Raw genomic sequence first — 22,755 nt, 5'->3', positions numbered from 1 at the left:
CCTCTACCCATTTGGGTAACCCTAATTAAATGCAGTGGGCCATAAAAACACAACAAAATAAAAAAGTAGAGCGAGCTGTACTGGAGAAACAATACCTGGAAGGGGCATCAGCAAAGTAGATTATAAACATAACATACTAAAGAATAAATAACTGGGAAAAAAAAAAAAAAAAAAGGTCTCATGTTATAGCCCAGAATGGTCTGGAACTATGTAGCTTAGGCTAGCTTCAAACTCGTGATCCTCCTGCTTACTCTTTTGAGAACTAAGACTGTGTCAGCAGACATGAATTTTAGGCTTAAAAACAAAATGTATGTGTATGATGGAGAGGGAGACAAAGGGAGTGAGCAAGTACAAGAGTGTGCACATGAGTGCAGGGGCCCAGAAGTTCAGAAGGTTTTGTATCCCCCAGAGCTGGAGTTACAGGCAGTTGTTAGTGACCTGACATGAGTTCTGGGAACTGAACGGAATGTGGGTTATCTGCAAGAGCAGCATATACTTTTAAGTCCTGAGCCACAAAACATCCAAACGGTGAGAAAAGACGTTTGAAAATGTCATGTATGGGGTGTATATAGATTGAAATATAGTTCATATAATTTACAGTGAAGAGACATTACGAACAGCTCAGGTGGAGTTAGGAACTGGCACAAATGTTCAAACGCTGACACTGTGAGGGAGAAACAAATTAGGTCCTAAAATGATCATTTTTCTTGAGGTGGCAGGGAGGGCAAATTCAGGCCATGTTTCGTGATAGTTATAGGGTAAAGAAAGCTGGTTTTAGCTTGCAAAAAGCCATGCTAAGAACTAGGGGGTGTCAGACATGTAAGGAACAAGTCTTAAGTGAACGTCATAAGAAAAGCAGGTGTGTGAACTTCTACCCTGACATCCAGTCCTACCAGGCCAGAGTGGGACCTGAGCAGCAGGGAGGCTCTACCTTCTGGGCAATCATGTTGCAGATTTCAGGCAGGAAGTCCTCGCTGAGGAGCTTGTAGAGTTGCCGCTCTCGCAGAGAGGTCCTCTCTCGGAAGCTCTCAGTGACCTGTCTCCATTCTTCTTCTGTTTGACACAAGAGCCACCAAGTACCTTGGCCTGGGCCTCGGGAACCTACAGAAAAAAAGAATGGATTCACTAGAATAGAGCCCACACTGAGACCTTTTGTTCCTACTATCCTGGGTCATGACTCATACAAAGGAATTATGGGAAAAGGTGTCATTAGTCTTCTAATGGCTGACAGTACATACTTTTCTTTCTTAGGAAAAAGTTGCTCATAAAAGTGTTGAAATCCAGAGATAAGTAATCCTCCTGCCTCAGCCCCTCAAGCACAGGAATTTTCCACAATGTCTAGATGGTAATGTATACCTTTCATTTTAAATTAGACTGGCCTTAAACTCAGAGATCCACCTACCTCTGCCTCCCAAGTGCTGGGACTATTATACTTTTGATTTTACTATCACTATCATTGTCTGTAACTATACAAATGCTTAGCAAAACAAAACTATAACTATTGTGATTTAACATTCTAGAAATGCTTAAAATGTATTATTTTTTTAGAAAACAGACTGTAAAAATGTATGCCCTATCTCATTTATGATACTACAAATGGGTTAGTTCCCTCCAATTTAAAGCATTTGAATTACAGAATTAAAATCTAATCAGAGGCCAGGTGTGGTACTCAGGAGGCAGGGCACATGGATTTCTGAGTTTGAGGCCATCCTGGTCTACAGAGTAAGTTCCAAGACCGCCAAGGCTACCCAGAGAAACCCTGTCGCAAAAACCAGCAGTAGTAGTAGTAATAAAGTCATAGATAAAATCTAATTCTGCACATACACGCATGTACACATGCATGCAACACTTCCCAGGTCACTGACACTAAAAGACAGCTCTCCCAGAAACTGCTTGACTACCCAAAATGTCTGCATCTTAAATATACTGTGCCAGGTGACGAAACAGAACTATTTCTCATAATAAGTGTCTCTGAGATAGATGATGGTAAAACAGCAAGCAAAAAAATAGGAGACTGCAAGAATCATCCTAATATGCTGTACTAGAATGGATCATGTTGACTTGACACACAGGAACAAAGATCATTATTACCATTTCTTGTCTGTAGGTCAGGTGCCAAGGAATTTCCGTCCTGCTTTTCACTGAAACACAACAAAAAGAGGAAACAATTAAAGCAAGATGCTGACATGCCCAAACTGGTTTTTCTTGCAACTATGGACCCAATTAACATAAGTGTGGCTGAGTTGGGCTGTCAAAATTCAAAGTTAGGAATAATTCTAATGAGAAATAAAAGCAGAAATATGCCAAAAACATGGGCTATGAAGTTTTACTGCCTCTGCTCAAGACTGTCAGTTACCAGTAGAGGGTAGTACAAGCCCACATGTACCAACACAATGGTTCTATATTCCCAACATTAAGGCAGGTATAAAACAGATTTCTGACTATAGGAAATATGTTGACTACATAGATCACAAGTGACTACCGGACATTTTCCAAAATACCACAAGGAAGAAATAGGCAGTTATAATCTGCTTAAATTTAACTGATCTTACTAAACATGTGATTTCTTAAGAATGCTTTCAATTAGCACCTCCATTTTATTACAGCCTTGCTATGTAGTCCAGGCTAACCTGGAACTTAGAATTTTCCTGCCTAAGCCTAGGACTATTTCTTTGTTGTTGGTGGGGGGGTGGGAGGGGAGCACTGAAATTGGCACTGTAAAGATAGCTAAATTAAGCAGAACTTCTAAATCCTCTAGAAGAGGCTATTCATGCTGTTCCTACATATATTAAGGGGAGGGGAGCTCCCAGCCCATGTGGTCAGTGTCATCCCGAGGCTGGTAGTCCTGGGCCCTGTAAGAAAGCAGGCTGAACATGAGGAGCAAGCCAGTAAGCAGTGCCCCTCCCTGGCCGCTGCCATCAGCTCCTGCCTCCAGGTTCTTGCCCTGTTTGAGTTCATGTTCAGGCTTTCCTTCAATGATGAATATGCTGTGAAAGTGTAAGCCCAATAAACCCTTTCCTTCCCAACTTGCTTTTTGGTCATGATGATCCAGCACAGCAACAGCAACTCTAAGACAGCTAGGTATGGTGGTGTGCATGTACTCTGAATGCTAAGGAAGCAGACTGTAAGTGAGGAGAGGGAGACACCAAAACCAAGTGATAGCTGTCTGTGCCAACTTCTCTTCTTCTCACTCTTTTTCTCTGTCCTGAGTACCCTCTTTTCTCTCTCCTCATGGCTCACACACCTTCTCTAGCCCTTCTACAGGCCTTCCTCTCCCTCCCCCCAATTAACTTCCTTAAAAGGGAGGGGACAAAACAAAAACCTAGAATGACATATAATTCTACTAACTGGTCAACCAATGGTTGGTGGGAAAGGAGCCTAGATCCTCGTGTACTCTACTACTGCACTATATCCACAGCCTACAATAAGTAGCCACAAAACTGATCTGTCCCACTTGCGAGTGGTATAACTAATTTAAAAATATACACTAACAGGAATGTTCCTCAAATACTATGGGTCAAGCACAGCCTTTATTTTCTTGCACTGTCAGGTACTATTCTGTTGAGTTTAATCCTCACTAAATGAACAACCATCATCCAACGGATAAAAGGCTCAGGGAGGCAGGTAGCTTCACAGACAGAGATGCTTCACAATTTCTCGTGGACACTGACTCAGGTCACCACGCACAACCAAAAATAATAAAGATGATGTGAAGTTAAGGTCCCTTTCTAGTATGAGTCTGTGAACACAGACATTTCTTACCTGGATATAATCTCCTCCTGAGTTTTCTTCCGTTTTGGCGGCCTTCCTCTTCTTTTGCCTGTTTTTCCAGGAACATTTGAGACACTTTTTGGTCGTTCATTTTCCCTAAGAAACAATATCATTAAATAGAAATGTTCTGGCAAAGTACTAACAACTAACATGATTCTTGTATTAGTAACTACAAGGATACCAAAATGAATTATGCAGAACAGCAGAAACAGGGAATACACAGAGTGATCTCTCTTCCATAGGGATTACCACGGTGTGGAATCAAGGAAAACTGACATTAAAATATAAGATCTAACACCTTCTTAATAGGAAGTACTGCGCAGTGCAGTAAGGGAGTCGCAACAAAACCAGTGCTTAGCCTCATTCCTCATGCCAAGGGAATGAGGCTACTGCTTGTTTAAGAACTTAACACAGGCTCACTTTGCAGGGCATCATGCGAGATTCTGCCTCATCCTGGTGGATCCTAAGTTCCTAAGATGGAGTGATATTCCTAATAAAAAAAAGTTACTCAAAGAGTGCTGTACTAAACAGTCTGTGCAATTGTACAGGTACTTATCAGGAGTCTCTTATGGATACTCCGCACTCAAATCATAGTATCTTTCACCAGTCTTGTGGTAAAGGCTAGAGAGTAATTCCTTTGTGTTTTAATATGAAACTCTTTGCTATCCTGTCACAGGCATGCCAATACAACCAATTATTACATTGGAAAAAACCAAAGTGCTATTATCATTCTGCTATATTAACTTTCATGGCATTCTAATAGAGCAGTCATCACAGCTGACATTACTGACATACCTGCTCAAGGACAGTTCGCCATTAGACCTTCCTTGTACTGGGTCTTCTTTGTACATTCGTGTCCCATAGAAGTACCAGTAGAGTGCACCTGAGTTGTCCTCACCCAGAGGCTCCACTCTGAGACTGTCTGCATCAAGACCCTAGGCAGAAGACGAACAATATGAAACAGGAGAAAACTAAAGTGACAATTCAAAATTCATATTCAGACACACCTCTTTTCGGTGTGCGTGTGTGTGGAGGCAGGGGGGGGTTCAAGACAGGGTCTTTCTGTGTAGCCCTAATTGTCCTGGAACTCACTCTGTAGACCAAACTGGCCTCGATCTCACAAATCAACCTGCCTCTGCCTCCTGATAGCTGGGATTAAAGGAGTGCACTATCACCAGCTGGCACACCTCATACTTTAAAATGCCTATATGATGTATGAACTTTTCTATGAAGAGAAATGAAATACAGACAGAACAAAATGGGAGGGGATGCTTTATTTGATGACTAAGACAAGGAAATTTCAGATGTTCCCTATAGCCAACCATGGCACCCATGGTTGACTTACACACTGTCAAAAAGAGAAACCAAAAAGCCACGAACATCTCGTTTACAAGTGCTACCTTATGGGTACTTGTTTGAAAGGAGGGACAACCACACTGAATAGAATGAGAACACTCAATACAGTTCTCACTCTAAGACAAGACCTCACTCTGTAGTCCAGAACAGCCTTATACTCTTCAACAAGCCTCTGCCTCAGCCTCCCAAGTGCTGGTATTATAGAGGCTCAACAGGCGTTGAGACCCTACCATGTGTATTTCTAATCAGAAGACTTTGTTTCAAGTGGCTTTGCACATACCTTTTCCATAACCTACGGCAACCTTTTGAAAAACTTTTATTTTTTATTCATGTGTATGTGCATGTCATGTATGCTCAGGTGCCCATGGAGGACAAGGAACACATTGGACCCCATGAAACTATGTCTACAGACAATTATGAGCTGCCAGTGTGAGCACTGAGAACTGAACTCTTCTGGATTCTTAAGCACTGAGCCATCTCTCCACCCAAAACAAGGCACCTTATGTATTCCAGCTGAGATCCACAGCCTGCTCTGTACTGGCCTACATACCCTTATTGCAAGTGCTCAGCAAGGACTACAATAAATTACATGATTTTCTTATGTGTCTGTGCACAGTGCTCAAATGAGCACTGTTAAATTTAGTCACCTGATTCATAGGGCTAAAGATGGGATACAAAGTGAATAAACTGTAATAAATAAATTTAAAAAAAATCACCTGATTGCATAGGATTAGAAATTGATCTACCAAGCCAGGTTATGGTGGTGCACGCATTTAACCCCAGCACTAAGGAGGCCAGAGGCAGGTGGAGGGGCCAGCCCAGTCTATGTAGAAACTGTCTCAAAGCAAACAAAGGAACACACACACACTAATAATAATAATAAAAATAAAAAATTGACTTCCCAATTTGTAAAAGCATTAATCTACCTACTTTCCTGCAACACATATAAAATAAGTAAATATATATATTTAAGATTTTTATTTATTTTATTATGTATACAATGTTCTGCCTGCATGTACACCTGAACGCCAAAAGAGGGAACTAGATCTCACTACAGGTGCTTGTGAGCCACTATGTTGTTGCTGGGAATTAAACTCAGGACCTCTAGAAGAGCAAGCAGTGCTCTTAACCTCTGAGCCATCTCTCCAGGCCCAACAATATATACATATAAATAGGTAACAGCAATAGAAAGTAAGAGAAACAGAAGAAATGTCCACACCTTTCTTCAATGTATTTTTTTAAAAAAATGTTCACTTACTATTTATACATCATTCTGAACTGCATATATGCCTACACATCAGAAGAGGGCAGCAGATCTCATTATAGATGGTTATGAGCCACCATGTGGCTCCTGAGAACTGAATTCAGGACCTTCAGAAGACCAGCCAGTGCTCTTAACCTCTGAGCTATCTCTCCAGCCCGTATTTTTGTTTTTAAATTGTAATGTGTACAAAAAAATATAGTTTCATGTTTACTGTTATTTTAATTATTGAAGAAAATTCAGTGGCAAATTCACTGTTGTGTGAAGACAGAACTACAAGTAGGTTCTCCTGTCTGAAGTAGGGTTCAGGAAAATAAAAGAAATAAATTCAAAAGCCATACACCTGCATGGCTTGCGATCTTTTGGCCACATGAGAATGGCTGTACAATAGGTCATTATCAATTAAAAGCCTAAAGACTACTGTGTACAAGTTAAATTCTTATTTCTCCATACTTTCAGATTTCACTCAGAAGAGCTTGCTTGAGAGGTACCTTGAGAAGATCAAAGACATCATCTGCATCTAGCCGGTAATCACAGAGGCGATGCAGGATCTCCACCCGAGTTCGCAGAGGAAGGTCCTGGAAACTGGATTCCCTCAGAGGATTGGGCTTTCCTTCTTCAAGCTCCCAACGGTAGTTAATAATGTCTTCTAGGTAGCTGTGGAATGTCTGAGGCCTAATTAAATGGTCCCAAACACAAAAATACATTAATTAAAAAACAAAACAAAACAAACAAACAAAAAATCAGAAAATGAGCAGAGGAAACTGACAGGCAGGTGGATTTCTCCAAGTTCAAGGCCAGCCTAGTCTAGTAAGTTCCAGGACAGCTAGGACTACGTAGAGAGACCTTGTCTTAATAGCCCCCCAAACAACAAAACAACAGTAAACTTAACTACTATGTGTGTTCATGTCCATATGGCATATGTGAGGGTCAGGGAACACCTGTGGGAGTTGTTCTCCCTTTCTATCGGGATAGGCAAAGGTACACAGAAAACCTGTCTTGAAAAACCAAAACCAAGCAAAAGAAACCAGTTGTCAGGTATCATTACAGTAAGAATTTTTAGATATACTACTGCTCAGGACATGGTATGATCTACTATCTTTGCTCTGAACAGAAGTTATTTTCAGTCTAGTACTCAGTTATTCTAGTCTCCTTCCCAATGCAGAAAGAAATGAGAAACTGAGAGAGGAATTGCTCATGCCATATCCTTAAAATATGTACTTAATGGGGCAAGTACTTTATATAACTAGAAGAGTGATTCGGGAGTGATCCGGAAGAGAATCAGAAAACACTGGAAGGAACATGTTACTGACATTTTGTACTGAGAAAGGAAATAACAGAATACCCAAAACTAAAACACACTAAAGAAATTGGGTGTGCATCAAGTCTACAAAATAGTAAACCGGGGGCAGCACTCAGGCGGTACTGCATGTGTGGCCAGGAGCAGCAGGGCAGCACACCTGCTCCTAAACACGGGGAATCCCAGGACAACTCTCCAGGCAACTTTGATGACCCGGCAAGGACAAGACCATTCTCTTGCATGCTACTTTGTGAACTCATCTCTGATGTTCCTCTTCCTGATTCTCTTAAGTACTGTGCTGGTTTGCTTCATAAATTTTGCGTATGCATGTATGTATCCCAGTATTCCTCATTTTATATTTACAAGACGAAATCGTGGGTAATGCTTCTGAAGAGTGCTTTATTTGCAAACTTTATTTATGTGATTAGCTGCTGGGGAGCGGGCACTACAGCTGCTGACTCCAATGCCAAAGCTAAATTGTAGAGAGCCAGAGACCACAGGTCTGCCATACCTCTCCTACTTGGGAGTAGGTTCTATCATTATCAAGGACTTGAGAGGATTATTACATGGGCTATCCTCACAGCTCAACAACCACCCACAATCCTTTGAAGAACCTTTTTTTTTTTTTCATCTCTTTAGGTAACAGAGATCAAATCCCAAGGCTCCAACATACTAGCTGAGTACTCTATCACTGAGCTATACCCTCAAGTTTTAAAACAACACTTTTAGTTAGCAATAAACAAACTCCTGAACACCCTCCCTCGTCCTGAGGCAGAAGGCTGGACTTGAACTCCTGGACAATTAAAGATGTGACCTGAAAACTTTTGAAATAAAGCTTTACTACTCTCTCTCTGACAGAAAGGATTAGACTGAAGAGTCTTAAGCTCCACTGTGGTCTTCAGAAAGTTCAGCTTAGATGACAGACTACAACAAACATGAGGGGGAGGGCACTGGATCACATGGGTCTATGAACATCTGTTTTGCTGTAATTTCCTCAGTTACAGAAATAAACTTCTAAGCATAATAGTTCATGGCTATAATCTAGGACTCAAGAGGATGAGGCGGAAGGATTATGGTGAGTCAGAGGCTACCCAGGCATACTCTAGCTCACTTTCTTCCTCTGGGGTGGGAGGCTGGGGTAGACAAAGTACTAGATGGTAACTTAGGCTGGGGTAGACAAAGTACTAGATGGTAACTTAAGTACTTTGCATGGCTACGTTAACTCTAAATTATAGTTAACCTTAGGATGGAAAACCTTCTAATACAGAGATACAATTCAAGAAGGTATGAATGCAGGCAATAAACAACAGCAATGTAGGATGGTGTATTTTTCTCCAGTAGAAATCAGCTATTTTCACATCATGTCATATATTCTGCAGTTACCTCAAAGTAAATAAATATTTATGCTCATCAATAGTTGAATACAGTAATGCTAAAAATTAGAGATGCTAAAAAAAAAAGTTTGTAATTTTAGACACACATCACTATCAGTATAGTTCAGTTGTTAGAGAAATTACCGTATCAGAAATGGGATGTAGCTAAGAGTCACTGACTCAATTTCCAGTACCACAAACACTCTGGGCATAGTGGTGCACATGTCATCCCAGCACTCAAATTCCAATCATCCTGCACAGCCAGGTGGAGTCCAGCCTGGGCTTTATGTGACTCTGAAAAGGACCCTGAAACTATGACCCACCTTGGCCTGAGCTGATAACTAGATTTTGATTTGTTTTGTAAACAGCCTTAAAGGTAAGATTGGTTGTTTTTAAGTATATTATTTTAGAGCTTAGTTTAAAGGGTAAACAAAGGAAGAACACCGTTGTAACTGTAGTGTCAGGGCTCTAAGAGAGGCAGTGAAGAGTCCTGCTTAGTCCCTGTTGGGTTTCAGACCAAGGACAGCAGCTAAGGAGCATGTAGAACATACCAAACCAGACCAGGCCCCCAGGTTCTTCCAGTGCCCTTCAGTCCTGACCTGCTGCAGTTGTGTGGCATGCCCAACCCTCTGCCCAGTATTCTCCAGCCCAGAGGCTGGGCTTCCCCTCCCCCAGAAGCTCTTCCCTATAGAATACAGATATTTTGGTCTCTCCTCTCCTCTCCCTGTGTACCCAAGCTATCTCTCTTTCTCCTCCCCCAACTCTCTGTCTCCCTCCCCATGGCAACTTCCCTGGCCTCCTTCCTTGGGATCAGTGAACATGCCTAAGACTTTTACCCAATAAACCTGCCTTTATGCTTTAATCTGACTTGAACTGACTCATTTCAGAGGAGAAAACCTACTAGTCTCCATTAACAGATCTAAAGGGCATCATGTTCAGAGCGAAGAAAAATTACCTCAGTTTCCACATCAGTTCAAAGATGAAGAGTCATTTCTATGGTGGGCAGTCTGCTGATTTGCCAACAATCTTTATAGAAACATTTTGTTTACTTTTTATGTATGTGTGTTTGTGTTTTACCTGCGTGCCTCTGCACCAACTGCATGCCTAGAGCCAAAGGAAGCTAGGAGAGCACCAGATGTTCTAAAATTGGGAGTTATAGACAGTTGGGAAGCAAACCTAAGTCCTCTGGGAAAAAAAAATCTAGTCCTCTTTAAAAAGCAAGACATAACTGCAATCCCATTAACAAAATCTTAACTGGGCAATTCTTTCAACAGAGTGAACTTCTAGAAGTAAGAGTAAAGAGATAAGAGTTGAATACCTAGTGAACTTAGTATAAAGCTACTCATTGTAACGCGCTTACCACAGTTAAAAAGTTAGACAAATGCCTACCTAAGGGGCTGGATTATCCATCAATCAAATCACATTTAGAGAAAAGATGGTTACAAAAAACGTTATAATAAACATAACTGTAGATATAAAAGTGTCAAACCATGTAAATGTGATTACAAGTGAGCTTAAAAATGAATGGATGCTACCAGAAGTGATAAAGCTTGACTCCACTCCCACCACTTGGGAAGCAATGGCAGGTGGGCTGACCACAAGTCTGAGGTCAGCCTGTGCCAGAGGGAGACACTGGTGGCGGTGGTGGTGTTAGTGGTAATGTTCATTTTAATATCTTTGACCAAACTAACACACAACCTAACACTCCATTAAGTATGAAGTTTAAAATACTATTACACATATACTTTACTCAAAATAGGCATCATACATACAAGCATAAAGCATCTCTCTTAAACATATAAACCATATGGAGAAAGTAACAGGTGTTTTTAGGGCTAGCAGTTAAATAAGGGAGAGAATGTGCTTAGCATGGCCAGGGCACAAGAGCTGGTCCCTACCACACTTCCTGAAAGGAAAATTTTGCAAGAGTATCTGAGACAGAGCAAACCAGACTTCCATACATGAGCTAATGATGTCACTCATTCCCTCAAAGAATTAAACCTTCAGCTTACCAGTGTCTACAAAATTTCACCCAGAAGTCCATCTAGCACATTTGTTACTATCACTAAAATCTACCTGCCATGCAGGCTGACATGAAGTCAGAACACTGCATCCAGGATGACAAAACTAGGGGTGGTGTCAAAGTCTACCATTCCAGCGCTCTTTGTTTTTTTTCTTCAAGATAGGGTTTCTCTGTGTAGCTCTCCCTGACTTTCCTGGAACTTCCTCTGTAGACGGGGCTAGCCTTGAGCTCACAGAGATACGGAGACCCCTGCCTCCCAAGTGCTGGGATTAAAGGTGTGTGCTGCCATCACCACCTGGGAATTGTAGCACTCTGCTCCTCGCCTAAACTAGAGGGGTAAAGGCAGGACCTTCAGGGCCAGCTTTGGCTACTTATCAAGTTCAAGGCCAGGCCAGTACCTCGCAGACCAATACCCTGAATAACAACAACACTGTCCACCTCCCCCAGCCAATATAAAGTTACCCTACACATTCACACTGATCTAGCCTACCAGACCAGCACACTGGATTCATGACAACAAAATGGTGATGCACTATTTTTTAAATTAAAAAATAATCTATCATATTTTCAAATTATGTATTTATGTTGGCATATGTGGAGGTCTGAGTACACGCCCATAGAGGCAAGAAGGCCTCAGTCTTGGGAGCTAGACAGTTGTATGTCATCAAACTTGCAAACTTTAAAAGTAGTATGTGTTCTTAAGCACTGAGCCACCTCTCCAGTCATGTTTAACTATTTGAAAAGTATAAACTGAACTCCTACATAGCTTCAAAGTGCCCAAAGCCTACAACACAGGGTAATTGGCCTTTGGGTTGAGTTTGCCCTATTTTGTTTCAACTTGGACCAAATCAAAGGCAAGCTGATGATCCATGTCTACAGTCCAGTTTAAGCAGGAAGACCTTCCAAGCTCAGGAGTTCTACCCCAGCCTGAGCAACATAGAGAGACCCAGTCTCAAAACAAAGTGAAGAAAAGAGCTTCTGATCAGAGAGTTCTGTACTTGTGTATGGAGATAGCATCTACTCCCAAACTATACATCTCAATAGTTCCAGAGAGCTGTCAACTTGGCATTACAGAACCCAGAGACTACAAGTTAATTCTGTTACTATACTAGTTACAGGAACAACAGAAGTCATGCAAGCCACAGGAATGCAGTGAAACTAGATTTTAATTTGTTAGGCAATATTTTGCCGGTATTGCAGGCCAAAATAAGAAAGAAAGGAAAGAAAGAAAGAGAGAGACAGAGAGAAAGAAAGAGACACTTAAAGTAGCTAACGAGATGACATTTGTTTTGTAAACATAAAATAAACTCAAGAATTATAGTAAAGAACAAGCAAACGTAAAGACTGGGAATGCATTTGTATATAGAGTCTACACTGTTGTGTACTGGCAATGCTGGGTTCTTGTCACAGGAGAGTGGAGCTCCCTGACAACAGGTTAATGGGTTCCCTATACAAGAAATAATAACAGCAGGATTACTCACGTGATGTCCCTTCGCTGATAACAGCCCTGAAGCAGGCAGGCAATCAGATCACTGATAAATTCCACATCATCTCTGTGAAGAGCTGCCTCCAACTCCTAAGAGGAGATAGAAACAGATCAGAGATTTGTTTAAATGCGCTGTCCCTGCTCAGCATCGCCAGACTGCAAACAACAAAATGATTAGCAGCCTTGTTCCCGTGTCTATTGTCCACGTCAGAAAGACAGAGAGCATTTAGCATTCTAGTTTATTTCTTCCATTGCATCTTACTAGCCCCCGTCACCTTTTATCTGCATCCTTCACAGTAGAAGAAATATATAAGCATATTTCTTTTTATGAAATTGATGTTGCTTATATAATCAAAGAACTTTCTAAAAATCATGCCACTATGTGTGTTAGTTTGAGTGTGTGTGTTGCGCTTCTCCACTTTATTTTGAGACAAGGTATCTCTTAAACTGGAGATTGCTGGAGTGGACCTGATCCCTGTCTCTCCAGCCCTAGGGTTGCGGACAAGTATCTCAACAACTGACTTGTTAACATGGGTCCTGGAGATTCAAACTCAGGTCCTTATGCTTGCTTAGCAAAGCACTTTACAGAATGAGTCACTTTCTTAGTCCTTTACTTTATATTTAAATGACAACGAAGCACCATACAATTGATTATCAGTTAGTCTTCATTTACTTGACAGTACTATTAGTCCACCTTCAACAGCTTTAATGAACCATTAAAAAAACAAAACAAAACAAAAACAAAAACAAAAAAACCCACTTCGTTTTGAATGAAGCAGCACTGGGAGAAATGAAGTGTGGCTCTACCTACATAAGTGTGAAAACAGATTGCTAGAAAAAGATTATTCTTACGTCATCTGGAAAGAAACATGGAATGACTGTTAATAGTTTTAATTTACTTGCCCTCAACGTTCAGGTGGAAGCTACAGAAGACAGCTGATCTTCACACAGAATTTAGAGATTTAAGAGACGAGCCAATGAGCAAAAAGTAGCAGTGGAAAACATCAGTAATCTTTTTTCTCTTTTCAACCCTCCAATACAAGAATACTCTCTGAAGTGATGGGATATATTCATAAGTCATTAATTTTTACAATGTAAATTTACCTGCATTAAAAAAAAAAAAGACTTCCAAGAGTCTGCTTACAACTTGCTAGCTTACTAGATCTAGAATCCATGGGGAAAAAAACCAAAACCTAACAACTTTTGGGCACTTATCTCAAAAGCATGCCATGTGATTTCTGATGGCACCACTTATATGTATCTATATGCACATTCAAGTGGACAGTCTGTTTCTAGAACAGAGAAATAATCAAGTTTTATGCAATCTAATGAATCGCTCCATTCATTCATTCATTCATTCATTCGTTTGTTCTAAAATTGGAAGTCTTAATTCTCAAAGTGTGATAGGCTACTTGAGACTCTAAAATAAATAAAACCCAAAACAAACCACCACTACCAACAACAAAAACAAAAGGCTCACAGTTTAAACCTGGTCTAGGAACAAGATTCCAAAGTAAATGGCCAGTTGTTCTAACAGTAGCTAAGTCCTGGAAGCAAAAAAGCCACAGGCCATTTATTTAATAGGAAGTCATCTCTGGGGATGCTTAAGCTAGTGAATAGGTCATTCACTTCAATTCTCTCAACATCTGCAATCTCAGTACTTGAACAGAATAAAACATTCAAGGCCAACTTGGGTTACAATAGTAATATTATTTTTAAAATCAGTAACAAAGAATGACTTTTCCAAGTCGGTAAATCAATGACAGAGTGAAGGTGAAAAAAATCTAGTTACCAGCCAAGTATTCCTGGGCAAACAAAACTCCCTCTTCTTTATTAACATTCTCTATTTTAGAAAGGCTCAATGGGGCTGGCAAGATGGTTCAGAGGGTAAAGGCATTGCTGCCCAAGCCTGGTGACCTGAATTCCATCTCCAAAGCCCACGTGAAGTTGTCCTCTCTCTTCATATGCACACCCACACATAATCATAACAAAAATGGAGGCACTTCTGCTCAGCATCCTGACACTAGAACCAAGCACCTGTGTGTATCCAGTAACACCCGGGGGAGCCATCAGCCCACACAATCAGAAGCACGGACATCTGCAGGGAGGAGACAAACATTTGAAGGGTATAAAAGACCACGTTGCAGGCAACTCAGTGGGTGCTGGCCTACAACATGCCCCAGTACATCACAAGAACCACACAAAGCAACAAAGGACCCTTCTAGAGGCTGCGTGGGCACTAGGCACTCCTGCATCTGACCCAGGGGAATGCTGAATGTCTGGTTGACCTAGATAAGCACAACTAAGGTCATGACCAGCTAGCTTCTGTAGCTCTAAAGGAAGGAACTGTGCTCTGGAGGAGCATTTGCTGTGGAGCCAACACCCACAGTACTTTTCCCACCTGTGAATGTGGGACATGGTTGCTTGCTGTGCACCAGATAATTTGTGCCACCTCTACCCAACTCCCATGAGTGATCTATCTAGATATGGTGGAATCACGTAAAGCCAGGCTGCTAGGTTAAGATTCACTTGCTGTGAGCCGTTTCCTTTTACCTGAGGTGTGATGTGTGAACAATAAACTGCACTCTTTAAAAGAGATACTCGGCCGCCTCTCTGTAATGAGGTCGTGTTCAAGACCCTGTCTTTTACGTTTACAACAATTTTCAGAGGACGGCCACTTTGTGGTCCTATTCCCAACATGTCATAGCTACACTAACATACCATAACACACACTTCTATGGGATTTACTATGGCCCCTTGTCTACACAGTGACTCAAACACACCGGACTCAAGCCCTGCTCTTCTGTGCTGGGGATGGCCTTGATTATTGACAAGTGCTCACCACTGAGATATGTATTCCCACACCTGTACTTGGAGCCTTTTAAGACCCACTTCTATTACTAGTCCTTTTCACAGAGAATGCTAGGTCAAGAGTTTCTGAAACTAGGTTCTGTGGTCCACACCTCCAATGCCAACACCTGGAGGCAGAGATAGACACACCTACATGCTAATAACCTGTCTCCCAACCCCATAAAAGGCAGAAATTTTAAATTAGTTACTTTATCCCTCTCCAACAGGTAATGGTGAGTCCCAGCAGTTTGTACCAATAAATGAACCAAAGACAAGACCCTGAAACATGACTTTATCTCATTCTGTAGTGGAGTGTTGTAGGAGAATAGCACCACCAACCAAAAGAACAGAGAAGCCATTTTAATCCTGAAGAAAAGAACTGCCTTGGTTTGCTTTTTCCACATCAGTTTAAAGGTAGAGTTTAATGATCTCGGACAGAAAAGGTTCTAGGCATGTATTTCATATTGTGAATGTACCTAGCACTGTTAGAATGTGCGCCCAAATGGCTAGCAGCAACGTACTACTGAACTGTGTACCTAAAACAAATGGTTAATGCGGAAATCATTATTTTAATATTCAATTTTAAAATCTGTCGCCACAATTTAAAATATTTTTTCTATTAAGGAGTATACCGCGTTGTTCACTTTAAATGTGTCTACCTCCAAGGACTATTGTGCTAAGATGGTGCGATACAGCCTGGCACATATTGTAGAAACTCTGGGTCATCCTCCTTACGACAGTGTGAACAAACACTAAAGAGAGAAATAAAAGTATCTTCTTTAAAATTCACCAAATTTTGAATAGAAATTTAAATTCCTACAGCCCCTCTACATTCACGCTCTAATAAAGCTGCCTACAAAGAATTGGGAATCCAGGTTATTCAAAGCTTTATTGTTTAAGTCTTCAACCTGGAGCTTAAGTCTTAAGGCTAAGGCAGCAAGGGAGCCTCCTAAAGATCTCCACCTCAACCTTTCTTTTTCTTTTCTCACTTTCTCTCCTACTCTTTTGTATCTCCCTTTCACTGTGTGCAATGAACTGTGAGCACCAAAATCTGACCTTTGCCAAGATGCTCAGGGGCAGAAGAGGAAGAGAAAGGAAAGAGCAGATCAGCAGAGAGAAAGAAGGGAACCTTGTTCTCATCCACTCTGCAGCTTCAGAGTAGGTGAAGAGAGTAACAGGATTTGCCCCTCTTGCAGCTGGCGTCACAGCTCATTAGTGAAAAGCCTGATCAATGTCCCCCACTTTCCCTGCCCTGGAGAACAAATCTTTCCACCATGCAGTGGCTATTGGGGTAGAGCTCAGGCTGAGCAAGGGACAGCCCTCATTCCTGGGTAATGGAAGGAAACACAAAGAGGTGCTTAGCACCCTTATAGAAAAGTATTCTTAACTTTATTTCTAAAGTCCTGCTTGCTTAACAAACATAAATTTGTGACTATATAGACACTCTAACGAGAGGGTATGTATTACTAAATTCCTTTATGACATATTTACCTAAATGCCTTCACTTAAACACTGATATTTTCTCTTGTCTGTTATGTTCCTTCTGTTCCTTGAATTTTTTTTTCTTTAATCTTACTAAGAGGTGATAGAAAAATTTCCTTCTACTTCCAAGTAAGGACAAAGATCACAGATTTGCATAATTGCCAACCAATCACAATAATGCTTTGAGTTCAGTAGAGACAAAGGAAATAAATAAAGAAAAACACTAAAAAGAATATATCTTGTTTGTTGCATTTGCTTTTTTAGAGCTAAAATCCTCCTAATATGCATAGGACCAAGGATGGAGTAGGATCTGGGTCAGCTCTGCTTCTGTGTGGGAGCAGACCCACTTCTGACAAAGCAGAGGCTCAGCCGGCCCCGTGGAGGGCTCTCCCAGCTGCTGTCCAAGAGAGAACACCTGGAGTGCAAGCTCAGGATGCTGGAAGAAAAAAAATAGCACACCGGTCTCCAGAAGGCACCCTTGACTTTGACAGCTGATGCTTTCTCACTTGGTATAAATTAATTTAATCCCAAAGGCAAGTGGCACGCCAATTTAGACTACAAAGTATAAATCAGATAGAGTGCCTATAATGCTCAGGGACCAGAAGCCACTTATAAACACGTTTAGTTGGCCAAGCAGCTAATATTCTATGTATTTCCAAAGGTCTGTTTTGCTGCTTTACTTGTAGTCGTTTTTTTTTTTTTCAACTTCCCAAGAAACAGAATGGATCTAAAAGCTGAATGCAACTGTAAAGTACCAATTTCACTGGAAAGCATTAACTACACCAACAAACAGATGTAAACTTAGAGTACGACCTTCTGTAACTATGTGATATTTCAGGGTTGCAAGAGAAGGAGGAGGGCAGGAAGGAGCAGGAAATTCCTGAAGCTCCATGGATCTTGAGTACTATCTTAAGTACTAAGAGGCCAGAAAGTTTTCCATCTGCCTTGTTCTAGGAGGCTAGCACACTGGGCAAGCATGGCCACACAGAAATCTGGAAAAACAGGTGCCTGACTAGCCATACCCAACTTCTGATACCAAGAACCAGGATGGGTTGTCTAGATTTTATGATTCAAGTCAAAGCTTTCTGATTAGGAGATACGTGGCATCTGGGTTCCACCATCCATGGGCATGATGAAGGAACCCATCAGGTAAAAATGGCAAACTTCCTGAACAGTTTTACTTGGCCTTTTTGTTTTTACTGTCTGAACAGTTTTACTTGGCCTTTTTGTTTTTACAGTCGGCGCTTGCTGCTGAGAGGGTGTTCCTAATTAGATACCTGCATAAAATGTAAAGCTGAAGCAGGAGGCTGTGAGAGAACTACTTTCGGAAGTACTTCAATGACAGCCCAGGCATCAGAAACTATCTGCCTTTTCTGTCCTCAACCGGGACCCAAAGACTTTTGTTTGACTTTCTTTCCCCCCCCCCTTTTTTTTTTTGGAGGGCGGAGTGGTGGTGGTGAGGCAGGTGGGCATTTAGAGGGAATAGTTTGGAAATGAAACCTAGGATTGTACATACTATCTAGTAGATACATACTAGTATCTACTTGTACATACTAGAAGGGCTTAGCTATGAAACAGTGGCTTGGGGCTGGAGAGATGGTTCAGAAGTTAACAGCATAAAATGCACTTGCTGAAGGCCTGAGATGGGTTCTCAGAACCTGCGCTGAGAAGCTCATGGGCAGCTCTATGATGCTTTCCTCTGGCTTTGGTGGGTTCCTGCCCTCTTGTGTACATACCTTAATATCGATAAACACATACACATTTTTTTTTAAAGGCATTTGGCTTTTGAAGGAAAAAATTATCAAACCTAAAAGATTAATGCTGACATGATTGGCAGGACCTACTGTACTAGGAAGAAGGGGTGGGATGCTATGCTGAAAGAAGGGACAACCTCAGAAGCAGAGTCAACAGCATTTTACAAGTGCAGGTAGGAAAAAAACACCAATTAAAATTTAAGTAAGTTGTAATATTGATCAATAAATACATAAAGGCTAGAAAAGTGGTTCAGGGGGTGAGAGTGCTTACTCCACACTCCTGATCCCTGCTGCCATGGAAAAAACTGGGTGCTATTTGGCCACACAACTTGTAACCCTAGTAGGCTTTTTTTTTTGGGGGGGGGGAAGGGGGTGCATAAAGCTTGCATGAAGAGTGATGGGTGAGGCCAGATGCCCTCTGTTGAGATTCAGATCTGGGACAAGCAGCTGAGGTGCCTATTTAACATAACAGACCTGGTCTCTAGCTTCTGCCAGATTCCCTCAGTCCCTACAGGAACTTTCTTTCCAGCCCGGAGGATGGGCTTCCTCTCACCCAGAGGCTCTTCACTACATAACCCAAACATTGCAGTAACCTCTCTCCCCTCTCTCTCTGTATGTGCACACTCTTTCTTTCTTCCTCCCTCTCCTGTCTCCCTGCCTCCATGGTAACTTCCCTGGCCCTGTTCCTTTGGACCAATTAACCCACACAAGAACTGGCCCCAATAAACCTGCCTTCATAATTTAATTTGGCCTGAATCGGTTCATTTCATCGGTGAAAAATACCTATCATCCTCTTCTGGCCTTCTTGCACAAACACCTTGTGTACAAATCCATGTACACACACACACACAAACAAACAAATAAAGTGAGCAAGCAAGCAAGCTAGAAAGAGAAAGAAAGAGAACTACCCACTACCATCTATGTAGCAAGGGATCCAGAACAGGAGACAAGTGATAAATATTTTCAATTCCGAGTGATAGATACGCACAGAGGGACAATCAGAATGCTGATATGGAGATGAACACAGACTTGTGAAAACTCTCAAATCAGCAAGCAGACCCCAAACAAGCAAGGAAAATTATAGGCCACACCTAAGAAATGTTAAAGCTTTTTTTTAAAATTAGTAATAGCCTATGCTTCAATACTTGATACAGCCCAGTGCCTACCGTTTGCCAAAACAAACGGTAAAACACTACAAGTTTTAAAAGTAGCCATTGGAAAGCAGTTTTTCTAAAAGTCTTGGCTAAAGGCTAATCCAATGTAGAAAAGAAATAAAAAGATACAACAGATTAAGAAAGTAAGTATAACTACAACTACAAGGAGTACTCACATCAGGGTCTACAGTGCCTGTCTGTGTGTTGGCGGCTGCTCTGAGGTCCAGCAGGAGGTAAGTAGAGCCTTGAGAAGTTAAGGCCAACTGGGAAGAAATGAACTAGGTTGTTGCATGCATGCTCGAGAAGAAAATACTGAAATCTAAGCGCTTCTTGACTCTCTTTGCTTCCAGTTGCCCAGTGGTACAGTTCCCAGGTAGGTGCCCCTGATGTGATTTATGTGACACCATAAGCATAAAGCAACAGGGCCAAATACCATTGGCCAAAATAAACCTTCTCCCTTTAAGTTGTGTTATCTTAGAATCTTGTTACAAAGACAGAACATTAAAGCTAATTAACCCCTACAGTATGAGTTCTGTTTGAAAAAAGATTATCAGAATCCAAAGGGGATAACTTTGTGCTATCAATAGTGCAAAATCGCAGGATAAAGAACCTGCTAGTGTTTATCCAACCCTGCCCTTGGGGAGGGAGATACTGGTGATACTTTGTTGTGGGGGACAAATATTTCATCAGCCCTGGGACAAACTATTCCCTCCAGGCTGAGTTAGCTGGTGAATCTTGGTGTTAAGAACCTCGTGTGCACTGTACAGCACCTGTGGATGTTAAAGCCACAAAGGTGACATATGTAATTTTAATATGTAAAATGTTATTCTGACACTTAAGGCCTATGGATATTGCTAAAGTTTTCAACCTACAACAAAGCTGAGGGCTAGATTTAGTAATCTGCAAACAGGCATAACAAGAGACTAGGCCAAAAATGAAACTGTGGAGGCAATTACAGAAGGAATTGCAAGGCAAGCAAACAGGTAAGATTTTGTTGGGAAATGGATAAAGAGAGGACAGAACCTAAGTCCAGGTTCCATACTCAGCATTAACACTTACCAAACATTCAGTGAGGGTGGTAACATTTTCCCCAATTATTACTTTTTTTTTTTGGCTTCTCTTGGCCACAATCAATAAAGAAATATACAAACATGAACAAAAGCTGGTAAACAAAGTCTCTGTGCGATTTTCATATCCAACATCACAGAAAACCAAAGCAGTACTCTCATGATTTAACTATGCAGCCTGGCAAGATGGTTCAGTGGTTAAGTGGGTAAGCGCACTTCCTGATGAGCTGAGTTCAATCCCCAGATCCCACAGGAGAGAACCAACACTCCACATGTGTAGAAGGGGTTTGTCCAGAGCCACTCCCTATACCCAGCACAATAATAAACAATAAAGATCAACACTGTAAGCCAAACTTACCCTTAAAATACACTAAATTTGTGGTGGCTCATCCTGACTCTTTCAAAATTGCTGAGCAGGCCTCAAGTGTGTATTCACTAATAAAGAATCTAAATAATAAAACTTTATTAATTTTTAAATTTACATATATACATCTATCTACCTATCTATCAACGGAGCAATCATATGTGCCATGGTGTAAATGTCATGGCACACATGTGGAGATGAGGGACAACTTACAAGAATCATCAGTTGTCTCCTGGCATCATGCTGGTCCCAGGGATCAAATTTGGGTTGTAAAGCCTAGCAGGAAGAGATTTTTTTTACCCACTTGACCAGCCTGGCTAGCCTAGGAACTCACTATGGAGATTAGGTTGGCCTGGAACTCTTTGCCTGCCTCTGCCTCCTGAGTGCTGAAATAAAGGTATGAAGCACCACACCTACCTCGCCAAAGATAAAATGAATTACATTCAGAGCAGATCACAGCTATCAACAGTAATGGTCAAACTTCCTATTAAAAACACTCTCCTTCAGCCACAAAAGGGATGCCCACCACACTTGCTCAGGGACTAGAATATACGATGGGGACATAAAGACTGTAGGAGCCAAGTCATGGTGGGGTACACCTTTAATCCCAGCACTCAAGGAGTCACAGGTGGGTCTCTGTGAGTTCCAGGCCTGCTTGGTCTACAAATCTAGTCCAGGACAGCCAAGGCTACGCAGAGAAAATCCTGTCTCGAAAAACAAACCAACAAGCCAGAAAAGGGGGTGGATGGAGAACACTGCAAGGGACCAAAGCAACAGTGTCTTCTGACTGACAGGACCACTGTATTCATGAATCCCACAGCAACTGTGGTCACCTGCTCATAAACCACCCATATCTGAGGAACCATTGGCAGCTGATGGCTTGGGGTGGGGGGGAATAATCTTCCCCTTAAGTGTGTGGGCCAGGTAAGTACTGGTGGGCAGCCACACACCGAGGGGGATACAGTCAGCACTAACTAGGCTTGGTGAAGATAATGAAAGCAAACTATAAAAAGGACGTGAAGATAGGAAGGGGGTGGGGAGTGCAGGGTGAATCTGAAAGGAGTTAGGATGGGGGCGGTGGTATGATCAAAATAAACTGTGAAATTCTCAAAGAATTAATACAAAAATATTAAGTGTGTGTGTGGGTAACGAAAGGCATGGTGGTACACACCTTTAAGGCCAGCCTGATCTAAGAGCAAGTTCCAAGACAGCCAGAGATACACAGACAAGCCTGGCTTGAAACAAAACAAGCGAGGACTGAGAGATGATGGTGCAAGCCTTTAATCCCAGCACTCAGGAGGCAGATCTCTGATTTCAAGGCCGGCCTGGTCTACTGCTGCAGTACAATTAGGGCTACATTTAGTTTTTTGGGAGTGATACTTTCAGGTAAGGAGACCCAACACACAGAGCTCACAGGTACAAAATGTCTCCCACTGTAGACTCTTGAGTAAGAAGTCCACTTAGCATGCATAAGAAAGGTAAGCACAACATTCTACAGCAAGCTTGTGTCTTCC

At 41.6% G+C, this 22,755-nt stretch overlaps 1 protein-coding gene across 1 annotated transcript in view; it reads right to left on the bottom strand.

Moving 5' to 3' along the window:
- LOC129674300 (chromatin remodeling regulator CECR2) overlaps positions 1 to 22,755 on the bottom strand; it is a 101,130-nt gene that overhangs the window by 31,858 nt on the left and 46,517 nt on the right. The window contains exons 2-7 of the mRNA XM_055604208.1: positions 12,566 to 12,660; positions 6,880 to 7,063; positions 4,567 to 4,706; positions 3,763 to 3,867; positions 2,092 to 2,141; positions 932 to 1,101 (exon numbers count right to left, since the gene is read on the bottom strand). Of these exons, the coding sequence (XP_055460183.1) occupies positions 932 to 1,101; positions 2,092 to 2,141; positions 3,763 to 3,867; positions 4,567 to 4,706; positions 6,880 to 7,063; positions 12,566 to 12,660 (744 nt within the window). The remainder of the gene's footprint in view (positions 1 to 931; positions 1,102 to 2,091; positions 2,142 to 3,762; positions 3,868 to 4,566; positions 4,707 to 6,879; positions 7,064 to 12,565; positions 12,661 to 22,755) is intronic.

Source organism: Psammomys obesus, unplaced genomic scaffold (genome assembly GCF_907164565.1).
Source record: "Psammomys obesus unplaced genomic scaffold, mPsaObe1.curated_primary_1811, whole genome shotgun sequence".
Lineage (NCBI taxonomy): Eukaryota > Metazoa > Chordata > Mammalia > Rodentia > Muridae > Psammomys > Psammomys obesus.
Note: the sequence above shows the minus strand (reverse complement) of the source record. Positions and strands in the feature narration are given on the sequence as shown.